General features: G+C 30.6%; 1 protein-coding gene across 4 annotated transcripts in view; it reads left to right on the top strand.

Moving 5' to 3' along the window:
- Positions 1 to 20,335, top strand: part of chas (chascon) — a 445,618-nt gene that overhangs the window by 403,845 nt on the left and 21,438 nt on the right. For all 4 annotated transcript variants that reach the window (XM_085944590.1, XM_085944587.1, XM_085944588.1 and 1 more), the window contains one exon: positions 5,495 to 6,905. In XM_085944590.1, coding sequence (XP_085800716.1) covers positions 5,495 to 6,905 — 1,411 coding nt within the window. The remainder of the gene's footprint in view (positions 1 to 5,494; positions 6,906 to 20,335) is intronic.

Raw genomic sequence — 20,335 nt, 5'->3', positions numbered from 1 at the left:
ATGAACCACGCATTATAGACGTGAAAATAATAGTGTGTGTAATAAATACACCAATATGAAATGAGCGTCAATGCATAAACCGAGAGCAGTTGTCAGTATTTGACGTATGACATATTCTTGACACTTGTTTAAATTTATCCCGTATTTTTCCTTACTCGAGATCGGTTGCCTGCTTCTCCTTACCCGTTAGATATTTCAGTTCCCATTATTTATGAGTTCGCTGGACATAATATTATATTTTATTTATTGAACTGGCGTTTACTTGGTAGATCTCTATTATAAAGGTTGTCGTTCTGACAATAGGTTAATAGCCCACACAAATAACTAAAATATCGTTGACATTAACAAAAACTTTGATTGAACATTTTGAACCATTAAGATGAAGTTAATTTTTTTAAATCAGACAATCATACTGAATTCCCTTAAAACTTAATAAGTTGGACTTTGTTTCAGTCGTATTTACTCTGTTCTGAGAATTACAAATTCTTGTTTAATATTTACGTTAAGAGATGACAAAAAATTACTAGTTTGCAGAATAGAATGGCCTTGACATATTTTTCGTGTGATCCACACATTGTACCTATATACCATTATTACTCTCGTATATAAATTGAAATTTTCATTTATTTTTTATTAATATTTTAATGTGGGTTTTCTTAAAATATTTAGCATACTTTTGTAGAGCCGTCATATTTTTTTTGTAAACAAGCATTTCTATGAAAATTAAATTACTAATTAACAAGTAGGTAGGTATATAATATTATTTATTAATAGCTATTGAATTGTTGTAGAATATTCAATAACTACAGATTTTCTAATTTATTTATTCTTATTAAAGACTGACTAATGCATAATATTTGAGATTTATCACTCTTCATTGAATGTATATATGTAATAAAAATACGTCATGTAAATTTTCAAGTAAACCTTGAGTCGGTATTACAATCGTTGAAGTACTGTCCCTACACGCAATAGATGTATGTGTGTTTAAATCTGCATTTCAGAAAATGTCTACGAGCATATTATATTCTCAATTCAGATATCTATGATTTCATTATATAGGTACCTTAATACTTTATAATTTTTTTTAACCATGCCCGATACATCATATTATGAGCCTCCACGAAGTAGAGGTTTGTATTAGCAGAGTTTTGTTTTTACGAGAAATGGATGTAAGTCAGTTGTTCAACATATTAGGTCCATACTCTGATCCAGGATGCGAATCTGAGACCAACGACGTTGTAGGCGCGCTTTAAATTACTCTGTTTAATTACATGTTTTTAATACCCTAAATAGTTCGTAGATTAAAAATCGAGCTAATAATCTATCAGTAGATCGGTTGACATCACTGTAAACCTAATTGAAGTTCCCTGAACAAACTATCAATTACCTAATATATTGAATATTTACCTTCCCATGTAATAAACGAGAATTTTGAATGACTTATTCAATTATTCGTCCGATGGTATTTAAAAAGAGCACGAAAGCAAAATAAGTTCTACCTCCCTAGATACCAACAACCCTCTTAATTTTTTTAAAGTACATATAGTAAACATTACAGAGTATTAATTTAAGACTTCACAATATGGCATTTAGAAATAAAGAAATATTATTAAAACAGTATTATATAAAAGTAATTAAACAGTAGAAAAGTGTAAATACAAAAAAAATATATAAATTAGATACAAAGAAGTACACCGAATGAGGTAAACAGACCCTATTTTAAGAATTTATAAAACAATGCCCACCTATACTCATCCTCACGCAGATGGAATATGTCAATATCCGAAGTGATTTGGTTGAACTGAAGTTGAGTAATTGCCCTACCAATGGCACGTTAGTTCTGCGCCTTGGGAGAGCAAACAACTGATGCTCCCTATTTCTAAGATAGTTATCAGGGGGACACAGGTCAGTAGGTACAACCAAGAATGACAGATTTATAATTTTCACCGCATATAGGTAAGTTAGAAAAATACGTGGCCAATAAAATCGTCTGGTATTTAAGCTACACTAAACTCATCCATAGTTTAAAAACCTGTTCGCACGAGCCGGACAAAAATAGATAGATCACACCACTATTTTCATATCTGCACGTGCAAATACAAGTTATTAATACATCGTCTTTAATTATTCATTGGAAATCGTCATATACATTAAAAACTACTTAATATATTATCAACTAATTTAATTAGTGTTGCTGTTTATATAATATTACATAGAGACCATGTAATCACTGAATATTGATTTTTTAAACATATAAAATGAATATATTATTTATTGGAGATGTTTAAAGAAATTATTTTTACACACTTATTAAATTGGGGTTAATTACAATTATTTAATTAATAATTCATGTATGTTAAAAATAATGAAAATTTTTTATGTATAATATGCGTAAAAATATCTACGACTTCTCTATATGAAAAGTGTTGCGGCGTAAATATTTAGTTATTTCAGTATACGTATATAAATCCACACAAACCACCTTTTTGCCTATTTCATGAAAATATATTTTATATTTCTTCAAGTAAAATACATAATGTGAAAAGACGCTAGTGGGCGCTCTCATTATACCTACATATACATAAATTAATTATATATTTTATTGCTTGTAAACAAATTGATCCTGCTTAAACACAAAGACTTCAAAATATAAAACATTACAAACTAATTTACTCGAACGATTTCCTTTTGCCTAATATAGCATATACTACGTATGGATGTAATATTGATTGCTCTTGAAAACCACATAAAGTAGCTATATAATATTGGACGCATTAGAAAAAAAATATTCTTCAGAACTGAATGTAAAGTATTTTTTATCTCTTTTTGACATAATGCTGAAAGATTACACATGGCCTCTTTAATGATGCCTTACCACTCTAACATATCTTTAAAGAATTCAACGTTTATTAGTAATTGATTTTTAGTATAATAAACGTATAAAAACAACTCTGATGTGAATTAAGATGGCAGAGAATATAAACTATTATTTCAAAGATGATCGCAATTTTTTTGATAATATTGGTTTAGTGGTTGCTAGGCTATGTCCGCTTAAATATCCGATTTAATACTTTGGACGCGGAAGACGCACACGGTGCGTAATGACCAGGCGGCCAATCGATGTAATTAACGTGCATTTTAAAGGGGGCAATTAAAATCTCATTATCTATTCAGCAGCGAAAGCGTTAAGTATGTAAAAGTCTAAACAAATTTTCTTTCCGTTTACTTATATAAAAGAATTATTTTATTATTTCTAACCTCGTTTTTATTATCACATAGGTAACTTGGTTACATGTACATTGTACGTAGAACATTTCACCGTGGCACAGTTTGCCGTGAGCTTTCTTATCTGAAAGAGATGACCATATACTATACGGTCTCCAATTTTATTAGATTCAATATGAACATTAATTCAATGTTCATAGCTGATTTTGGCAACCTAACCTAACCTAACAAATAGTCCAGTATATCGGCTATTTTCAAAATTTGTTTGCTGCTGGCTCCCTGTAAAGTGGAGACCGACAAGAACCGTGTTTTATTTAGACATGAATTTAATGTCAGTACTATACAACCCAAAGATATTGGACGGTCTTTAATATATGGCCATTTATTTCCGATACAACATTTCACGGTGAAGTGAGATACGGCAAACTGCATACGTACAAGTTTCCGGACACGAGGTAACCTGCGTGTGCCTAAAAAAATATGATGTGATGGGGTAGTTATTATAGTTACGACTATTCATGGAAATCACTAAAATGATTGAATATGTTATGTTTTTTCGACTTGTGATAATTTCAATTCGTAATATTTGTCTGTAAAAAAATGTTGGTTACCCATGTTATAACACATTATATCCCACGTCATCGAACTTCATGGACAAATAATAATTAATAGTATTATGAAATTTCAGATCATACTATAAATAGACATTCTCAATGGATAATGTAGGCTAATTTTGAGACTAATTGGCTAACATCGTTTGTTTTTAGCCAAGAAAACAAATATTCTTAATCACAGATTGAGAAAAATATCATAAATATTTACCTGTTTATTGGATATCTCTATGTAGATGACTGATATTTCATTAATTGTATAACATAAAATGTTGATCAATTTATGAGAGTTAATTATTTATACGGAATCAAGTTTCATTAAAAACAGTTTTATATGATACAGAAAAATAAATAATATAGTTACATAGTGGTATAGTTTCCAATCCCGATATTCTGGAAATTTGAATTTTAATACACCCGCCAATTACATGCGTGGTCGCGGGTGAAAGATGTTTCCTCATGTCAGGCTCACCAGGCACCAATAGCGAGGGTTGTGCGGCTGGTCAATGCACTCCCTAGACAATTTTAGCGATGCATTATGTATTTTGTTTTTAAAATTCTATTTCATTGTTTAATTTGTATTTTTTTTTTGTTTTCTATAAAATTATTTTTTGGTTTGTTTTTTTCTCTACAAAGTTGATTTACCTATATTTTTTATTCTAAATGTCATGCTGTGAACGTCTTGAATTAATAATTTGTTATGTGCTTAATGTGTATTTTTTAAATAAATAAATAAATAATTTCTACATGTGTCTCATATGAATATATACAAAAGGTTAATTGGCTCTGAAAGATAATGAAGCTTTAAAACTACAGGTGCAAAATCTATATTTATACTCGTAACTCATTTTCTGCAAAATCGTACATATGACACATTTTATTTGAGGTACATATATTAAAATAGGTAGTCTATCTACAAAATGGTACCTACACCATTAAATAAAATTGTATTCAAGGATTTATGTTTATATTAACATAAATATAAAAATATTTATTGAACAACCTACAAGGTACCGTTCACAAACTCATATTTATCTACCTTCGCAGAATACATACTATATTTCCGGAAAATATATTTAAATAAGATATTCGAATGAATAATGTGCTAACTCACAATAATTGTGTTAAATTATGTCATTCCGATGGTAAATCCTTACTGTTAGATAAAGATAAACGATTATAATGAAACAATAATAAAAAACTACCTATGTATAATATATACAGTTGATAATGTGTTATAATATTATCTATGGAACGCGCGTCAATTTATTCTGTCTTATTCGAATTATATTTAAATATTTGGAATATGTACACTAATATGTTTAAATTTAAAAAAGTTTTGTATACTATATTTGAGTATTTTTTTGCGTCCCAGTTTCTTCATATACTATGCACACTGACCAATAGTAGATGCACACTGATACAGAATATAGTTAGTTATCGCCTATATATTATACATTAAACAGGAAACAGGAAACGCGTTGTATGAAGTATTGGAATTTACATCACTAAGTTCTGAAGTGGTTGGAATTAACATAATGTTAATATATTTAAAATTCCATCATTCGGTGAACAATATTACATAATATTTATGATTTTTAGCAAAACGTACCTAATTAAAATGAACATTGTGTTAATGGTATGATTTGTTGCAGATGCTGAGACGCTACAGGACAGGAAGGACGCTCTGACAAAGAAGCCGCTTGACTTCGACCTCGAGGAGGAAACGAGGAAGAAGGAGACGTCCAAGTGGCTGGAGCATCATTTCGGAAGTGACTCTAGGTCCTCGCGGGACTCCATCGGAGACGAAATAGCCGACGAGGGGCCGAGCACCAGTTATTTTAACGTCACCATCAAGTCCCAGAATCAGCAACCGAGCCACATAAAACCTAACTACGTGCCAGAACCACCCAGAGCTAAGAGTCCACTGAGACAAAAAATAATCCATCCCGTTAATAACACTCCGTCTAGGATTTTCGTTCCTTCTCCGGAACCGGAATCAGTGCCGAGCAGAACAAAGGGATTCTTCCAAGGTGTCAGTGAGTGGTCGCAACGTAAAACTGATGAGACGAGATTGAGAACTGACATGTCGCCGAGGCCTGTTGATTCTCCGCCGTCATCGGACCATCCGCGCATTCTAAGGTCACCGGCTTTACAGCGAGACGATTCCGCATATGTTTCTTCATCCACTGTTAATACACCTTACAGAAGGTCCAGTCCGGAAAGGGCGTCTCCTTTTCAAAGCTTAGATCGAAGGGATAGTCCAGATCGCGCTTACTCACCAATGCATAGGCAGCAATATAAACAAGTGGCTCAACCACAATATAAAGCGCCAATAATTGATGATGATAACATTCGATACGACAGAGGTCCAGCACCTCCTGAAAGAAAACGTGCCATAGAACGTAAACAGAGAAGCTCGAATGACAGCAACAGATATGACAGTGGATATCGCAGCCATTCTCGTAATGAAGCGTCTTACAGAGAGGAAATGGCAGAAGAGCCTGCTCCGGATTATTCCCCTCCGAGAGGGGCCCGCGGAAAGTCACGATCACCCACTCGGTCTCCGTCTCCCCCGCAACCTGCGAGGTCGAGCCGTAAGCCCAGCCAGAGGACACGTTTCGAGGAACCGCAGGCAAAAAAATCAGTCGGCGCCGCCATCGGGCAGTCCATCAGGAAACTGGTCGGGAAAATTCGCTCCGCCAGCCAGGAGCGTCGCGGGCGTCAGAAGGGAAAGCGCGCGTCTCGCTCCCCTTCTCCCAGAAACTTAAGCTCGACTTACCAACAATACGGCAGCGTCGATAGCGACCCTCCCGCGGTGAGAGGTCGCCGAGGCAGCGGAGGGGGGGCCGTCAATGGCGGAGGCAGCAGCGGGTCTCGCGTTAATCGTGCGCCGGACATGGAGCGACGAACTAACGGGGAGCCCATTCAGCGATACTACTTGGGGGAAGACCCGTTCGGGGGTAGCATCTACGGGAGGGAGAACAAATACGATGGCGCCAGACCGCAGAGGTCCCGTAAAACCCCCGTGAACGGGCACAACGGGACCAATGGAGACGAACACAGGTAGGAATAATAATTTAAAGTGCTTTTTTCAGTGTTGTGTTTGTAAAATATCTCATTTTTGTGTGTCATAATTATTGCTAATTAAAGTGATACTAAAAAAACAGGATTAAGTAAACTAAATTTTAAAAGATAAACTATATAAATGTGTATCTTTTCTGTGCCTAAAATAATTTGTAAATAAATAAAATCAAACTTAAAAGTACTGAGCTGATAATAATTTGATAAAATCAAATATAATATTTACGAATATAGAAGTAATAATAATTAATATGTAAATTAAATTAAATACTACTTACTATATTGCACGTAAAATGCCGGATTGTGCGCAATCATTTAAATGTATAAAATTGTTTGTATTATAAAATATATTTACTTAACATGTAAACTGCACGTACACATTAATATTAAAATAGTGGCATAGTAAAAAATAATGATAAAAAATTGTAATGTAAAAATAATCAATTGAAAAAATAAACAACTTATATTCAAACTTTTGTTGTTTATTTTCAAATATTACGCTTCAACTAATAATCATTAATTTAAAGATTTTATCTGTATATATTTATATATAAATATAAAATATTAACTAAGCTTATTATTCATGCTTGCTTTGTAAAAATCGCTATAGCTTTATAAAGAATGTCATCACATCATTTAGCTACGCATTTTTTTTATATGAAGACTAAACCAGTTTTCCTAAAATCATATAAGTTGATAGGTACATGCTATACTTATATAATATTTTATGTTAATATTATTCTTTTTGCGTGTCGGGCACATAATATAATTACAAATATATATTTTTTAAATGTTGAATATAAGACATTAAATTTATGTACAGTGATATTTAAATATAATTTTAATGACGTTGCAAAACAATTTAATTGTGGTATAAAGGAGAGTTAACGTGATTTTTTTGCTTATATATAATATTAAAAAAACGTTCTTAATGCTAAATTTATTGTGGACCGATGTTATTAACATTATAATTGTGTTTTAAATTTAATCAGTATAATATATTGCGTAAATATTAACCGAAGGCATTCTTTTGCAAATATAAGACCATAGGTAAATAATGATATTCTTTATAAATTAAAAAAAAAACCCATGGCTTCGAAGTCAGCGTATTGTTATGTTTAGTTTATAGTGGCCTTTATTTTTTTAAATGCATGTACTTAGTAGGAATGATCACTCAATAAATAGTATGTTGTATTTCTGGAATATTTAAAGTAGACACGAAAAAGATAATTCATGAATATTGAATACGTCTTAATAACGTGATTCAAGAAATTCTCTATAAAATTGCAAGATTATTTTAATTGGACTTAATATATTTTGTTTTATTATTATCATTGATGACGATCTGTTATTCCTCTCACAACATTTACAAGCTTCTAATACAGGAACTGTATATTATTATACTTACGTGGCTTTAAAACATAATCTGTTTGATAATAAAATCAAGTGCTTATGTCAATCGATCAAATAAATCCACAGTCAAACGTTAGTAATATGTTACAATACGATTTTTTATGTTTGTTACAGTATTTCTTAATTAGATTGATACCTGTTTTTAGCTTAGCAGTTATACACTGAATTGAAAAAAGAATAGATAAATTAAAGCATGCAGTTTATTTTTGTTTATTTAATGTGTGATACCAATACACGAAAAATAGTAAAAATAAAATGTGTGTGTTGTTTTTACGATAAAATTCATTGGCATTTTGAACTGCGTATTTAGCGAATCACGATCGTAAAACCGGATTTATTAGAAATGCTTAGAATGCCTTGCCGTTTATAGACGGAAATATTTATTTTACGTGAAAAAATTTAATCACAGAATGACGCCGATCCACACTAACTTATATGACCATACAAGGCTGTCTTTGGATCGAACATTTTATTTTGCTTGTCAATTGTTCCGCCATTTAGGTTGGCTTGTTTTTTATAACAATTCACACGAGAGTTGACCTATAAATCTAATATCTTTAAATGATATTTAGGCATATTTTTTTTATATTAAAGAGAAATGTTTTACGAGTATTAATGACCTTTTGTTTTCAAATTTTTATTCCGCATTCCGTTAGAAAATAAGTAGGTACTGTGATTTAAATTATATTTTAATCTCATCAAATACAACTCAAGGAAGAGAATAACAGATATTATTGCTTAAAGTGGTAAAGTTTCAACATATTTTATTTAAAAATTAATACTATCGACTAACGGTAATTGAATTGCAATATTTGATCAAAGATTCAATACAAATCGATTTTAGAGACCTGTGTATATAAGGGTTATAACTATTTAGTAATTAAGTACTTTCAACATAATAATTCATATTTTTCAATAGTTTAATTATTATCAAATTTAGTAGTTTGACAGTTGTATGTATACCTACTATATACATAATATACAGAACGTATAGTTATTGAATTGTAAAACATAGACCGGTAAAACTCATTGTGATAAAATAAAACAAAATTAAATATTTAAAGGCAGCCTAGCCTATATGATAATAATTAATCATATATTGACAATATCTTTAATTTTTAGTAATACATTTTAATATTTAGGAACCTACATATTATTATCGCTTATTATTTCATATATATGGGCTTAATATTATATACTTGTATTTGGGTTAATTGGATTAATATATATAATATATTATAAAGGTTTCGGAGAATGTGGTGCATGTTTTTATTTTCTAGGATTACCTACCAAAATTTAGTGTCAAAAAATTCCCATAATAAAGGTTTTTTTTCACTGAATCAACCAGAAATAAAAATTGGACTTTCTTTAGAATAAATTATTGATGATTATTCATAATTAATTAACTGAAAAACAGGATTAATTAATTTTGCTGTATTAAAAAATATATAAGTTTGGACTTTTATTAAAGAGAAAGATATTTGAGGTTTCGTCGTGTTCAATAGTTAAACTAATTGAATATAATTAATAACCAAGACATTGATTTAAAACCGCGTAAGTAACTTTCTCTTCTTAATTCAATCAATTGATAAAATACCCATTATCCATTGATCGCTTTAAGGCAAACGAATATACTGTCTTCAAAATAATACTAATATCAAAGTCAAAATCCAGTTCACCTGTTGCGAACGTAACCATAACACCAGGTCAATAATATATTCTATGTATCAGAGATGTCGCCCACACGGCCAATCAAAAAGTTTTGCATGGTTTTTTGCGCCATTTGTTTTTTTTTTCTCGACAACATGGAAGGAAAACGAACAACACTGAAGTGATTAAAACACCCACTAGGCTTTGAGTTGTGCTCTGGTCACATGTTTACGGTAGCTACATTGCGATATATCCATGTAACATTGATGTTTGTCATATTGTCAAAAATACCTGAATCGTAGATTCACTACAGCATTTACACCGAGATTTTAGTAATGTCCAAATTAGTAACTGTGAATATATCAATTTAACAGCGTATTTAGTTAGGTAATTCACACATAATGCCCGTTTGCAGTATAACTTTACAATATTTAAACAAGAAGGGTATATAAGAATAAGCTTATATCCATTAGAAAATACTCCAAAGAGTTCAGTAATCCAATTAGAGATTTATGGACTAGGAGGCCCAAGGCACTGGCTGAATTAAAGCCCCCTTACGATTAAATATAAAATTAAAATCATCAAATTCACACTACCAACCTACCTAGTAAAAATAATAATGTATCTGTTCCCTATCAAATCATTATTGATGATGACGGTAATGACACATAATATTATTAGTGATCTATTTACTGGTTTACAAATACGCATCTCTTTGAGATGTTAAAAACCCTTTTGATATTAGTTACAGGGATTTTTTATGCTTTAGGTAATATTTTATACGTAATTTCTAAAGATTTTTGTATAGGTACTTTAATAAATGTATAATCGGTTTAAATTGTTTCGAGGTTCTCTTCTAATGAATCAATTGCGTCATTCCAAATAAAATTGCCGCTGTTGCAACCCCAAATATTTGGCGCCATATTTTGAAAGATTTCACAGAAAGCAGACCCGCATTATCCACTCGTAATTACTTAAGTCCGATTTTATGAAAATATTGGCCAAGCGATCATCACGAGAAATATTTCATGGGAAGTCCTCTAGTGAAAATGAATATCATAAAATGTTAGATAATGTTAGACGGTGTACTAGTGGCATAACGTTCGTTTCTGAAGCTGTTGGTTGCGAGTTCTAACCCTGCGTCTGGCACACCCACATGTTGTTTTGATTTTAATATATATTTAAACCCAGAGTATGTACCTACCTAATATATTAAATGATTTTATTAAATATAAATTACAAAACCTCATAGGCAGGCTACAAATTAATACCAATTATTAAAAGCAGGTAATTTCGTCATTTGTTTTAATATCAGGTTTACTTTCATAATATATAGTATATATATGCTGCGTCCATAGAAAATACAATTATAAATGTCTTTGGCTAGTATTCTTATATTACGAATTAAAATTCCTTGTATATTTATTATAAAATAAATACATACTTTATACTTTAATAATAAATTATACTTATTGTGAATGTTAATTGTATAGTTCAAACTGAACATTATTTGCATGCGTTTGATTTTATCTGAAAAATAAAAGAGTTTATATTATTTGGTACAACGATTAAACCATGTAAATGCACATATGCAATTTTTTCTAGTGCGCAGTAATTATGCCGGACTAATGTGATTATTGTCACGGTTGGTATTATTGACTTACATCAAGCTTATTGTATCGCTTTCTCTTGCTCCAAATTCCATCCAAATTCGTGCATATGCAGTTTGTTTATTAATATATCGTATTGACTAGAATACGAGCTGAAATAAACGGGTAAATACTTACCATCCACCGTTAGTTGATCCCTGTTCCATGACAGACAACCCCCTATCAGATCGATCCCTAGCTCTTATTGACTAAGCATTTTCTTTTCCTTCACTATTTAATTTAAAAAAAATAACTTTTTTAGTTATTGGGGATGTATACAAACTTCTCCTACTCAATTTAAGTGATAAGTCGTAGCGCGTGTCTCTAATATTTGTTTATTTACATTGTATAATAAAACAAGATTCATATATGATCAAATATAATTATATTTATCAATTATCTCACACAATCCTGCAGTTTCTCACAAATAATGTAAATCTTATACAAACACATGAATTAAATTAGATGATTTTTAAGTCTACTATTTATAACTCAAATCTATATGTAGGGGTTAGTTGGGGATCTACACTGGCCCCAGTAATGCAAATAATAATTATTAAACAAATAAAGTAGTTTTAAAAGCTTATTAATTAACTGTGAAAGCTTCGGTTGTATGTACATTCGAAGGACAATCTGACAATTAAAATACGTGATGTTAATTTTGGTCATATATTAAATTAAATTTCAATTAAATTAATATTCGAATAGGCCAAAGGTATAATAACTGTATTAGAGAGCCATGGTATCGTATGTCCAAAACTAACACTTTCGGGAAAATATAATTTAAGATTTTCAGGCGCGCCCTCCACTATTCAATTAAGATATTCAGGACCATTACTTCGAGAAATACATTAAAAATAATGTCTGTACGCGAACAAAAGCTTTTTTTCTCATTCTTGAGTGAAAACTCGATATCAACTACAAAAATTTCCCGAAGAAAGTGAATAAAATTCGTCTTATAATCAGTGTGAATGTATGCTATTTAACTAACTTCCCGACTAGCTAGACATTTGAAACTTTTAGAATATATCAGAACACGGTGCCAATGCATTTTTTCAATACTTTTAGCCATTTCTAAGTAGAATTTTCAGTTAATTCTGTTTTGTATGAAAAGTTATCTCGGAAACAAATCCGTAATCCAATCCACTATTATTGGTTGTTAGGGTCCTAATAACTAAATTATTAATATATACGTGCGTTACTATGGAAATCAATACGAGTGTCAAAATGACATTTCAGTATTATTTCCATCAAATACATCTTTTTTTTGATCGTTAAAGCTAGTCATGTCAAGTTTATATGATTCAACAGAAAATTTATAAACGTTGTATATAAAAAGTTCTTTTTATCTTGTAATTATTTTTGTATAATATAGGCACATTTTTATCATACATTCAAATCTCACTTATATGTCATTTAACTTAGACTACAGAATTAATGCTTCTATGATAATCGTAGATTACCAATATGTCCATTTTTTCTTAAAAATAATTAATCACCATTTGTTATTGCACGTTTTTTGTGGGAATACTTTTTTTTGTTTAAAAATACAATTCCGTTACACACTACCTAGTCATATTCCAAACTAAATAGTATTTACTCGGGCAGAGTAAACATTCTATTGTTTTCCTAAATCACACAATGATTTTTAAATCAGTTTTTTTTATTTCATAGGACAAATGGTAATAATTTATTTGCTTACATATAAGGAATTTTTAAAACAATGATGACGTTAGTTTTTCACGGAATAATTGTACGGAATAACACATGATTTGTCGTATGCATTACGTCTTAACATGCAATTTGGGTATATCCGCTTTTGGGATTTGGACATGAACACAAAAACTACCAAAGATGAAGATTATTGTCCTTCCATTAATAAATGTCACCTTGTAAATGAATTATTTGGAAAACACTATTCTGAATTCCCACAACGAAAATAAATGTAACTCTGTGATATACCTATGACGTAATTTTAAATAGGGCTTAACGGCCCCACGATGGTCGAGCAGTATCATGTCGGTTATAACGTCGTAGGTCCTAGGACTGGAAAATTGACCTATTATTTTTCAGTGTGTATTTGGATCCAGAGTATGGCCCTAGGAAAGGCCTGGGAAAACTTTTTGAATGAAGGGTCACATTAGAAATGAACGGCGGGCCGCGACTAAAATAATATTTTTAGACATCATGAAAAAGGAATTTCAACATTAAAAAAATCTCAAATAGCCAATAATTTAAAGAAAATATACAAAACTGTTACTTTTGTGTTAACCTGTTAGTAACAGGTGTTAATTTTGTAGTTAAGATTCTTAAAACTGCTTGTAAATGTTCATCGGTGATGCTTGATCGTAAAGAGTTTTTATTGATATTCATAATTGAAAATGTTTGTTCACATTTATGTAGGTAAATCCAAAAACAACCATAATTTTCGAGCAGAATCTTTAAATTGTTCGAATTTGTCCGAATTAAGAGTGTTGTAAAATTTGCAGATTCCTTCTAGACGGTGCAATGCATGTATACTTACTCAAATTTTATTTTCAAAAAGGCGTTAAAATCTAGAAAAAAGTATTTTTCTTCTTCAAAAATACAAATAAAGCTCGCGGGCCCCACAAAAAGAGTTGACGGGCCGCAGTTTGCCCAGGCCTGGCCTAATGGGTTGAGCGAGTGGCTAACATCTATTTCCTGTAAAAACAAAAATCTGTAAAATACAACATCCACTCTATAGAGGCCTATATGAGTAAATTCGACAACGGTGATGTAATTTAATGTGACGTAGGTATATCTTGTATAACCATTCCAATTATGAAATGTAACGATATCATTCACAACACCGCTACGTTGGCAACACTGATCGTCTGACTTTGTTGTAAGGTAGTACACAAAAAAAATTAATACTAAAGTAACTTGCGAACATACACTAAATAAGTAAAACAACTTCTTGTATTTCGTTATTATAAATTGTAAATAATATGTTAAAGTGTATATTTACAATTTAAATAACATAATATTATAGAATTGAATATTTCTATAAAACAACGCCCATTTCTAATAAACGTGATTTATAAGAAGTGGTTTTAAAATAAATGTTGTTTAAATCACATCTGTATTATAAAAAATAAATCTATTAATAATATGAATAATGAAAAAATGCTGGACTATAATTTTTATTATACATATAAACAATATTTTAATTATTTTAATAAAAATCATTCTTTTTTTAACCGCCTATAAATTTCCTCGTATTCAAGTATTATTAATCTTATTACAATAAAATTAAAAAAAAAAAAACTTGTTTTAGCTGTAAATGTCTAAGCATTAGAATTATTATAAATAATATTGTGATGTCATTTTTTTCAAATATATTTTTCCATAAAAGTTATCTAAATTTTTATCACTTTATAAAATACAGATAAAGTTTTATAAAAGTGTAAAGTAGATAATTATATATATATATTTTGGATCGTTTTTTTAGTTTTCGTTTCGTTTAGGTCGTAGGTGCCTCTTCCCTGGTACAGTTTTAGTGAGAAAATAATGTTTTGCACAGCAGATAAAATAATTATATACCACTAATATTCATTAATTTATTTTTTTAATGATAATAATAAATTTTATGGGAATATATAATATTTTTGGAATATTATACCATATATTTGCGAAATTAATGCATAAAAAACGCTAAAAACCACGTAATAATGTTTGACGTGTTTCTACTTCGTCAATATCGTTATATTATATACCTATATGATGTAAATGCAAGTTATCGAATATATTGTATCGGTAGAGGATTGGAGGTTGTATTTACAGATTTTAGTTTATCCGAAAAATGGATGTTATGTATTTACTCAACCTAATAAGTCTATGCTCTGGTCCAAACAGATGGTGAAAAAATAACATTTGTTTTTCTCGGGCCCGGGATTCAAACTCGGGACCCGCAACTTTATAAATCGATATGCCACCGCTCGACTATAGTTAATAATGTTTCAGACTTTCACGGTGAGTTTTTCATCCTTCTTGCCTTGGCGTTTCGGGCTCGTTACAAAGGAATTTTCAAGAAAATGATACCTCTGCAACGAGCAACTGCAACCAAAAATCTATTACGATATACATATTAGAAATTTTCTGGAATGAACCCATTAGGATTTGAACACAATATGTCATTTATTGCGTAAGAGAGTACTTTCGGTGCCACGTTTAGTGACTTAGAAACCCGACGCAGGGACTGATTTTGAGGCTCCCTACGTTGAAAAAATGAACAATCTAATTTTAATTTTCCAAATAAATCAATGCGTTCAAAGAATGTTTAATTTTTATTATCTCTGTTGATTGCTTAAGGCCATGCATTAGTTGAGGCACGGTCTAAAAAGATCGTCGCTAGGCGATGCGCGGATTGCGGGTGGCGGGTGAAAATGACGCCTGTCAAACGAAATATTAATTGTCATATAAATCCAACATACGTCCATTTTATGTTCAGTTTATTGTTCTATTAGTAACAATAATAATATATTCATTGACATGTTTTCTTTTTAAAGTAAATGGGTAACGTTTTTAGTCATCTTTACACGATTTTAGAATTAATTGAACCGTCGCCATCACGCAGCAAAGTGACGTGTTCCCGGGTCAACATTCTCTCAGTGAATGGCAGCGAGTCCAAAATTTCGTCGCGCGTACAGTTGAAAATTATTTGGCGTTTCACTGATGCGTCACCTTAATATTTATAGATGCATAACCTACCATAAATACCTACATGTTAATTGAAAAGAAATTGATGTCAAAGATACAAATAGTCATAGGGGGCGCATTTTTTTTATTTGTTCACTTTTCGTTTGTATTTCTTAATTAATCTATTTTTACTGAGCTATTAGAACCCTTTCATGCAAGGATTTTGTTATACTTTGGGTAATAACTATTTTCCAATCTTTTATAAAATTTCTATATAATTTAATAACTGAGTAGCAGGTTCTAACTCTTCGGGGGGCCCTTTTAATTTTTCTCACAAATTGGTTACGTCGTAAGTACTTTAACAATGAAGTTACCGACTCAAGTATTTTGAGGTTTTACACAACGTATATTTATGATCTATAATATGTATTATTTTATTTTTATTTATTTATATTGTATATGTCTCATTACTGGCTGTAAACGGTTGCATGCGGCTCTTGGGTTCGACACGTCTGCATTTGAATTTTTTTGATCACTCATAATAACTATTATTAATTTTCACATACAAAAACAATGCGTTGTTATGATTAATTTTGGTGATACAAAACATTTTTAGAATTTGGCGATGATGTTAGCAATACCTACTCTAGTCGGAAAAAATATAGTGTCACTTTGGAATGTGCCAAGTAATACAAATTACAAACTCCTACGTGGGTAAATTTTTAACCGTTTACATTACAATTCTTAGTATTTATAGAAACAAATAAAATCGCAAAGCATTTTTGAAGCTGCGATATTTTAATTTACAATCATCATCTCATTATTTACAACTCCGTTGAAGTACAATATTTTAATCTTGTCACATTTAAAATTCAAATATTTCCGCAAAACAATACATTAATAAATTCAGTTTAATAGCAAGGCGAACAGATTATTAATGATTATAATACGATAAACCTGAATAATCTTACGCCCAAATTCATATGTAGCAAATAATTATTATTAAGAGCGGAACTCTTAACACAGTAGCGTAGAGTAATAGGTAAACACATCACAATTAAATAGGTTTTTATCGACGATGATGCACAAAAGTTTCTTGTATAGAGATGGAGTCTTTGAAACATTTTAAAATAAGGTAATGTATCTAGGATTTTTAATATTCATAGACTCTATTGCCAAAGGGGCGTAAGTAATGTTTGTATTATTTATTGGATTCTATTGTTTAGAATGTCATCTTCAGTAACCAAAAAGTGGGTACGGCCAAAAGAGCGTAAATAACGTTTTGAAAAATGTGACTTATTTGTAATGTGTTTAATGTTCCGAATGACATTCTCGGTGTCCCAAAAGTGGGTAGGGTCGTTAGAAAAAAATATATCTAGGTTTTTAAGTCAAAAGAGCGTAAGTAACGTTTTGAAATAAGTGAGAGTTATTTATAATGTTAGATATAGATTATTTAGAATGACATCTTCAACGTTCCACAAATGCATCAGGAAGATTTATAACCATTTTTTCAAATGTATTGCTTTTCTATAATGTCGCAAAATGGTCACGTGCTTTTGGTTTAGCACTCTGGATATGGTACGCCAATGTATATAATAACAATATTTTGCATTTTTTTATTCAATACTTTATGGGAGAAGATTGTGTTAGTTCATTTATTATGGTTAGGACAAGCCGCCACTGTGTGTTATAAATAATGCTTATAATATTCGAAGTCCATACAAACTGCGTTCAATATTCGTCCCACCTGCTTTGGCCTGTGGCTATGTGGGATTCAAAACTCTGTTCTGCCTTCACTCTCGATGATCGTTACGTAGTCCTGTAGGTACTACGAGCGAAGGAAAAAACCTTTATAAATATTGTTATACTAAAGAGTATAAGCTCTTTTTACACTATATTCAGTAGCTTTCAACAAATAATGTAATTATTAATAATTTTTAAAAACAAGCTTTGATTGTTGTTACTTTTTATTCTCGTTTGTAGTACATAGGTATTTTAGTTGACCAATAATGCTCTTATGTATGTAACATAATATTAGTTTTAGGGAAATATAAAAAAAAATCATAGAGAGAGCTTAATATAATATCTTAGCTTGATAATTCATAAAATACCGCACAGCATAACTTACTACACACAAATGGAATATATCGATATCTGGAGCGATTTGGCATCACCAATCTCTCAAGTCTTTATATATTCAATGCCAATGTGTTGTAAAGAATTAAAGAAGAACTTTTTTGTGTATCATACTTTTTGTCACATATACCTAAGCAAAATAAATAGATATTTTAATTTGTAGAAATAGGTTAATTTGCGAAAATTATTTTTATCATTAAGTAAAAGTATGTATTCAAAACATTGAATATAACACAATATCAAAAACTTATACGTAAATAATGTAAAACAAACGCCTAAGCAAGAATATTTTCAAAACTGTGATTTATATCAAAACCAATTACCTTAGCTCAAACTGACTTAAGCACTTTTACCCCCATGAAACCAGAGTTATCACGAGTAGGTACACATCGTAGCATTAAAGAATGGCATAGTTATCGTTTACATCGCAATAATAGATGTTTTAGCTTGTTCACTAGTAACGATCATGTCAAAGAAAAGACAGTTGTCAAAAAAGTTCTTTTTACAGTTTTAAAAGATCACTTTATAGTGTTATACCATAGTATATACCTACATAAAAGAATACAGAATAGTAATTCTGGATAGAGAAAAGAAAAGCTTTCTATATATTATTATTATGTCCAAAGAGTGAGAACTTAATTATTTTACAGGATGTATTAATTTGTAAAAATGTTGTTTATGAAAATTTTAGAAATATACATTTAGCATTATTTTTTAGGTTCATTGCTATATTGTGTATTATTGTGATACTTTGACAGAGGGTGCATGAAATGTTAAATATTTTATAATCGCTAAAATTATACGATATATCTTTAACCACGCTGTACATTACAATTTGTCTTCGGAATCGCAGTCCACCTTCACCTTGGTACTCCAAATATGGTGACGCCAATGGCATACGGAGGATTATCCATGCCTATATACTCACAATGTTGAATATTACTCTCCTTGCACGATATCAAAAGCCATTATCTCATGGTGACAAATGATAAAAAAACACGAATAAAAATAATAAAAAACAACTCCGACTGAATGTATTAATGTCCACGAATGGTATTTTTATTATGTTTTTAACATGTTATTTTAGTTAATGTGTTTCTCGGTCAAGGGTGATGTAGATTAATAATGGAACATCAGGTAAAAAAGCACTATTAAGTATTTTGATCACATATAAAACACGCAAAAAGCAAATTAATATAAATATTATTGTTAATAAGTGCCCGAGAGCTGACGTTCCGGATATTATTATCGTGTTGGGTCTCGGGTTTGTATCCCAGATCTGGAAAATCCACATTTTGTTTGTTGAATGTGTGTTTCAACCCAGAGTATGGACCTAAATATTGAACAAGTGGCTAACATCCATTTATCGTAAATGTTAAGAATCATCTTCGTGAAGCGATCAAGTTTTTGAGCCAATTTTTAAAAACCCACAAAAAACAAATGAATATAAATTCTAATGGATTCAAGCTCTGTACTATTCCATTTAAGTCGTTTTTTGCGACCCAGGTTTCGCCTTTCGGGATCTTCAGGCGTCGTGTACACTCACCAAAGGTAAACACACACTGACAACGAACTCTCTTTACTCTAGCTTATATAATGAATCAAAACAATAAAGTAGGTAAAAACTCCATTACCTACCTATCAAGTCAAAGGTTACAAAAAATACAATAAACAAATTATGAATAGTTGAATTGTAAAAAACCTAATTAGTAAAAACCTATCTTATTAATAACAATACACTCGATAGAATACTACGAGTATAATAAATTTATTATAATATTAAATTATTATATTAAATTTAATACATAAATTTATTATTAGAATTTAAATTCAAATTCCATCAAGTACCTTCAGTCGATAGTATTAATATTAAATTAATATAAATATTATTTTGAATAATGTCCA

The sequence above is a fragment of the Rhyacophila brunnea genome, unplaced genomic scaffold (genome assembly GCF_057557595.1).
Source record: "Rhyacophila brunnea isolate RB1 unplaced genomic scaffold, BYU_Rbru_1.0 scaffold_17, whole genome shotgun sequence".
Lineage (NCBI taxonomy): Eukaryota > Metazoa > Arthropoda > Insecta > Trichoptera > Rhyacophilidae > Rhyacophila > Rhyacophila brunnea.
The sequence above is the reverse complement of the archived record's forward strand: the minus strand, read 5'-3'. Positions and strand labels throughout refer to the sequence as shown.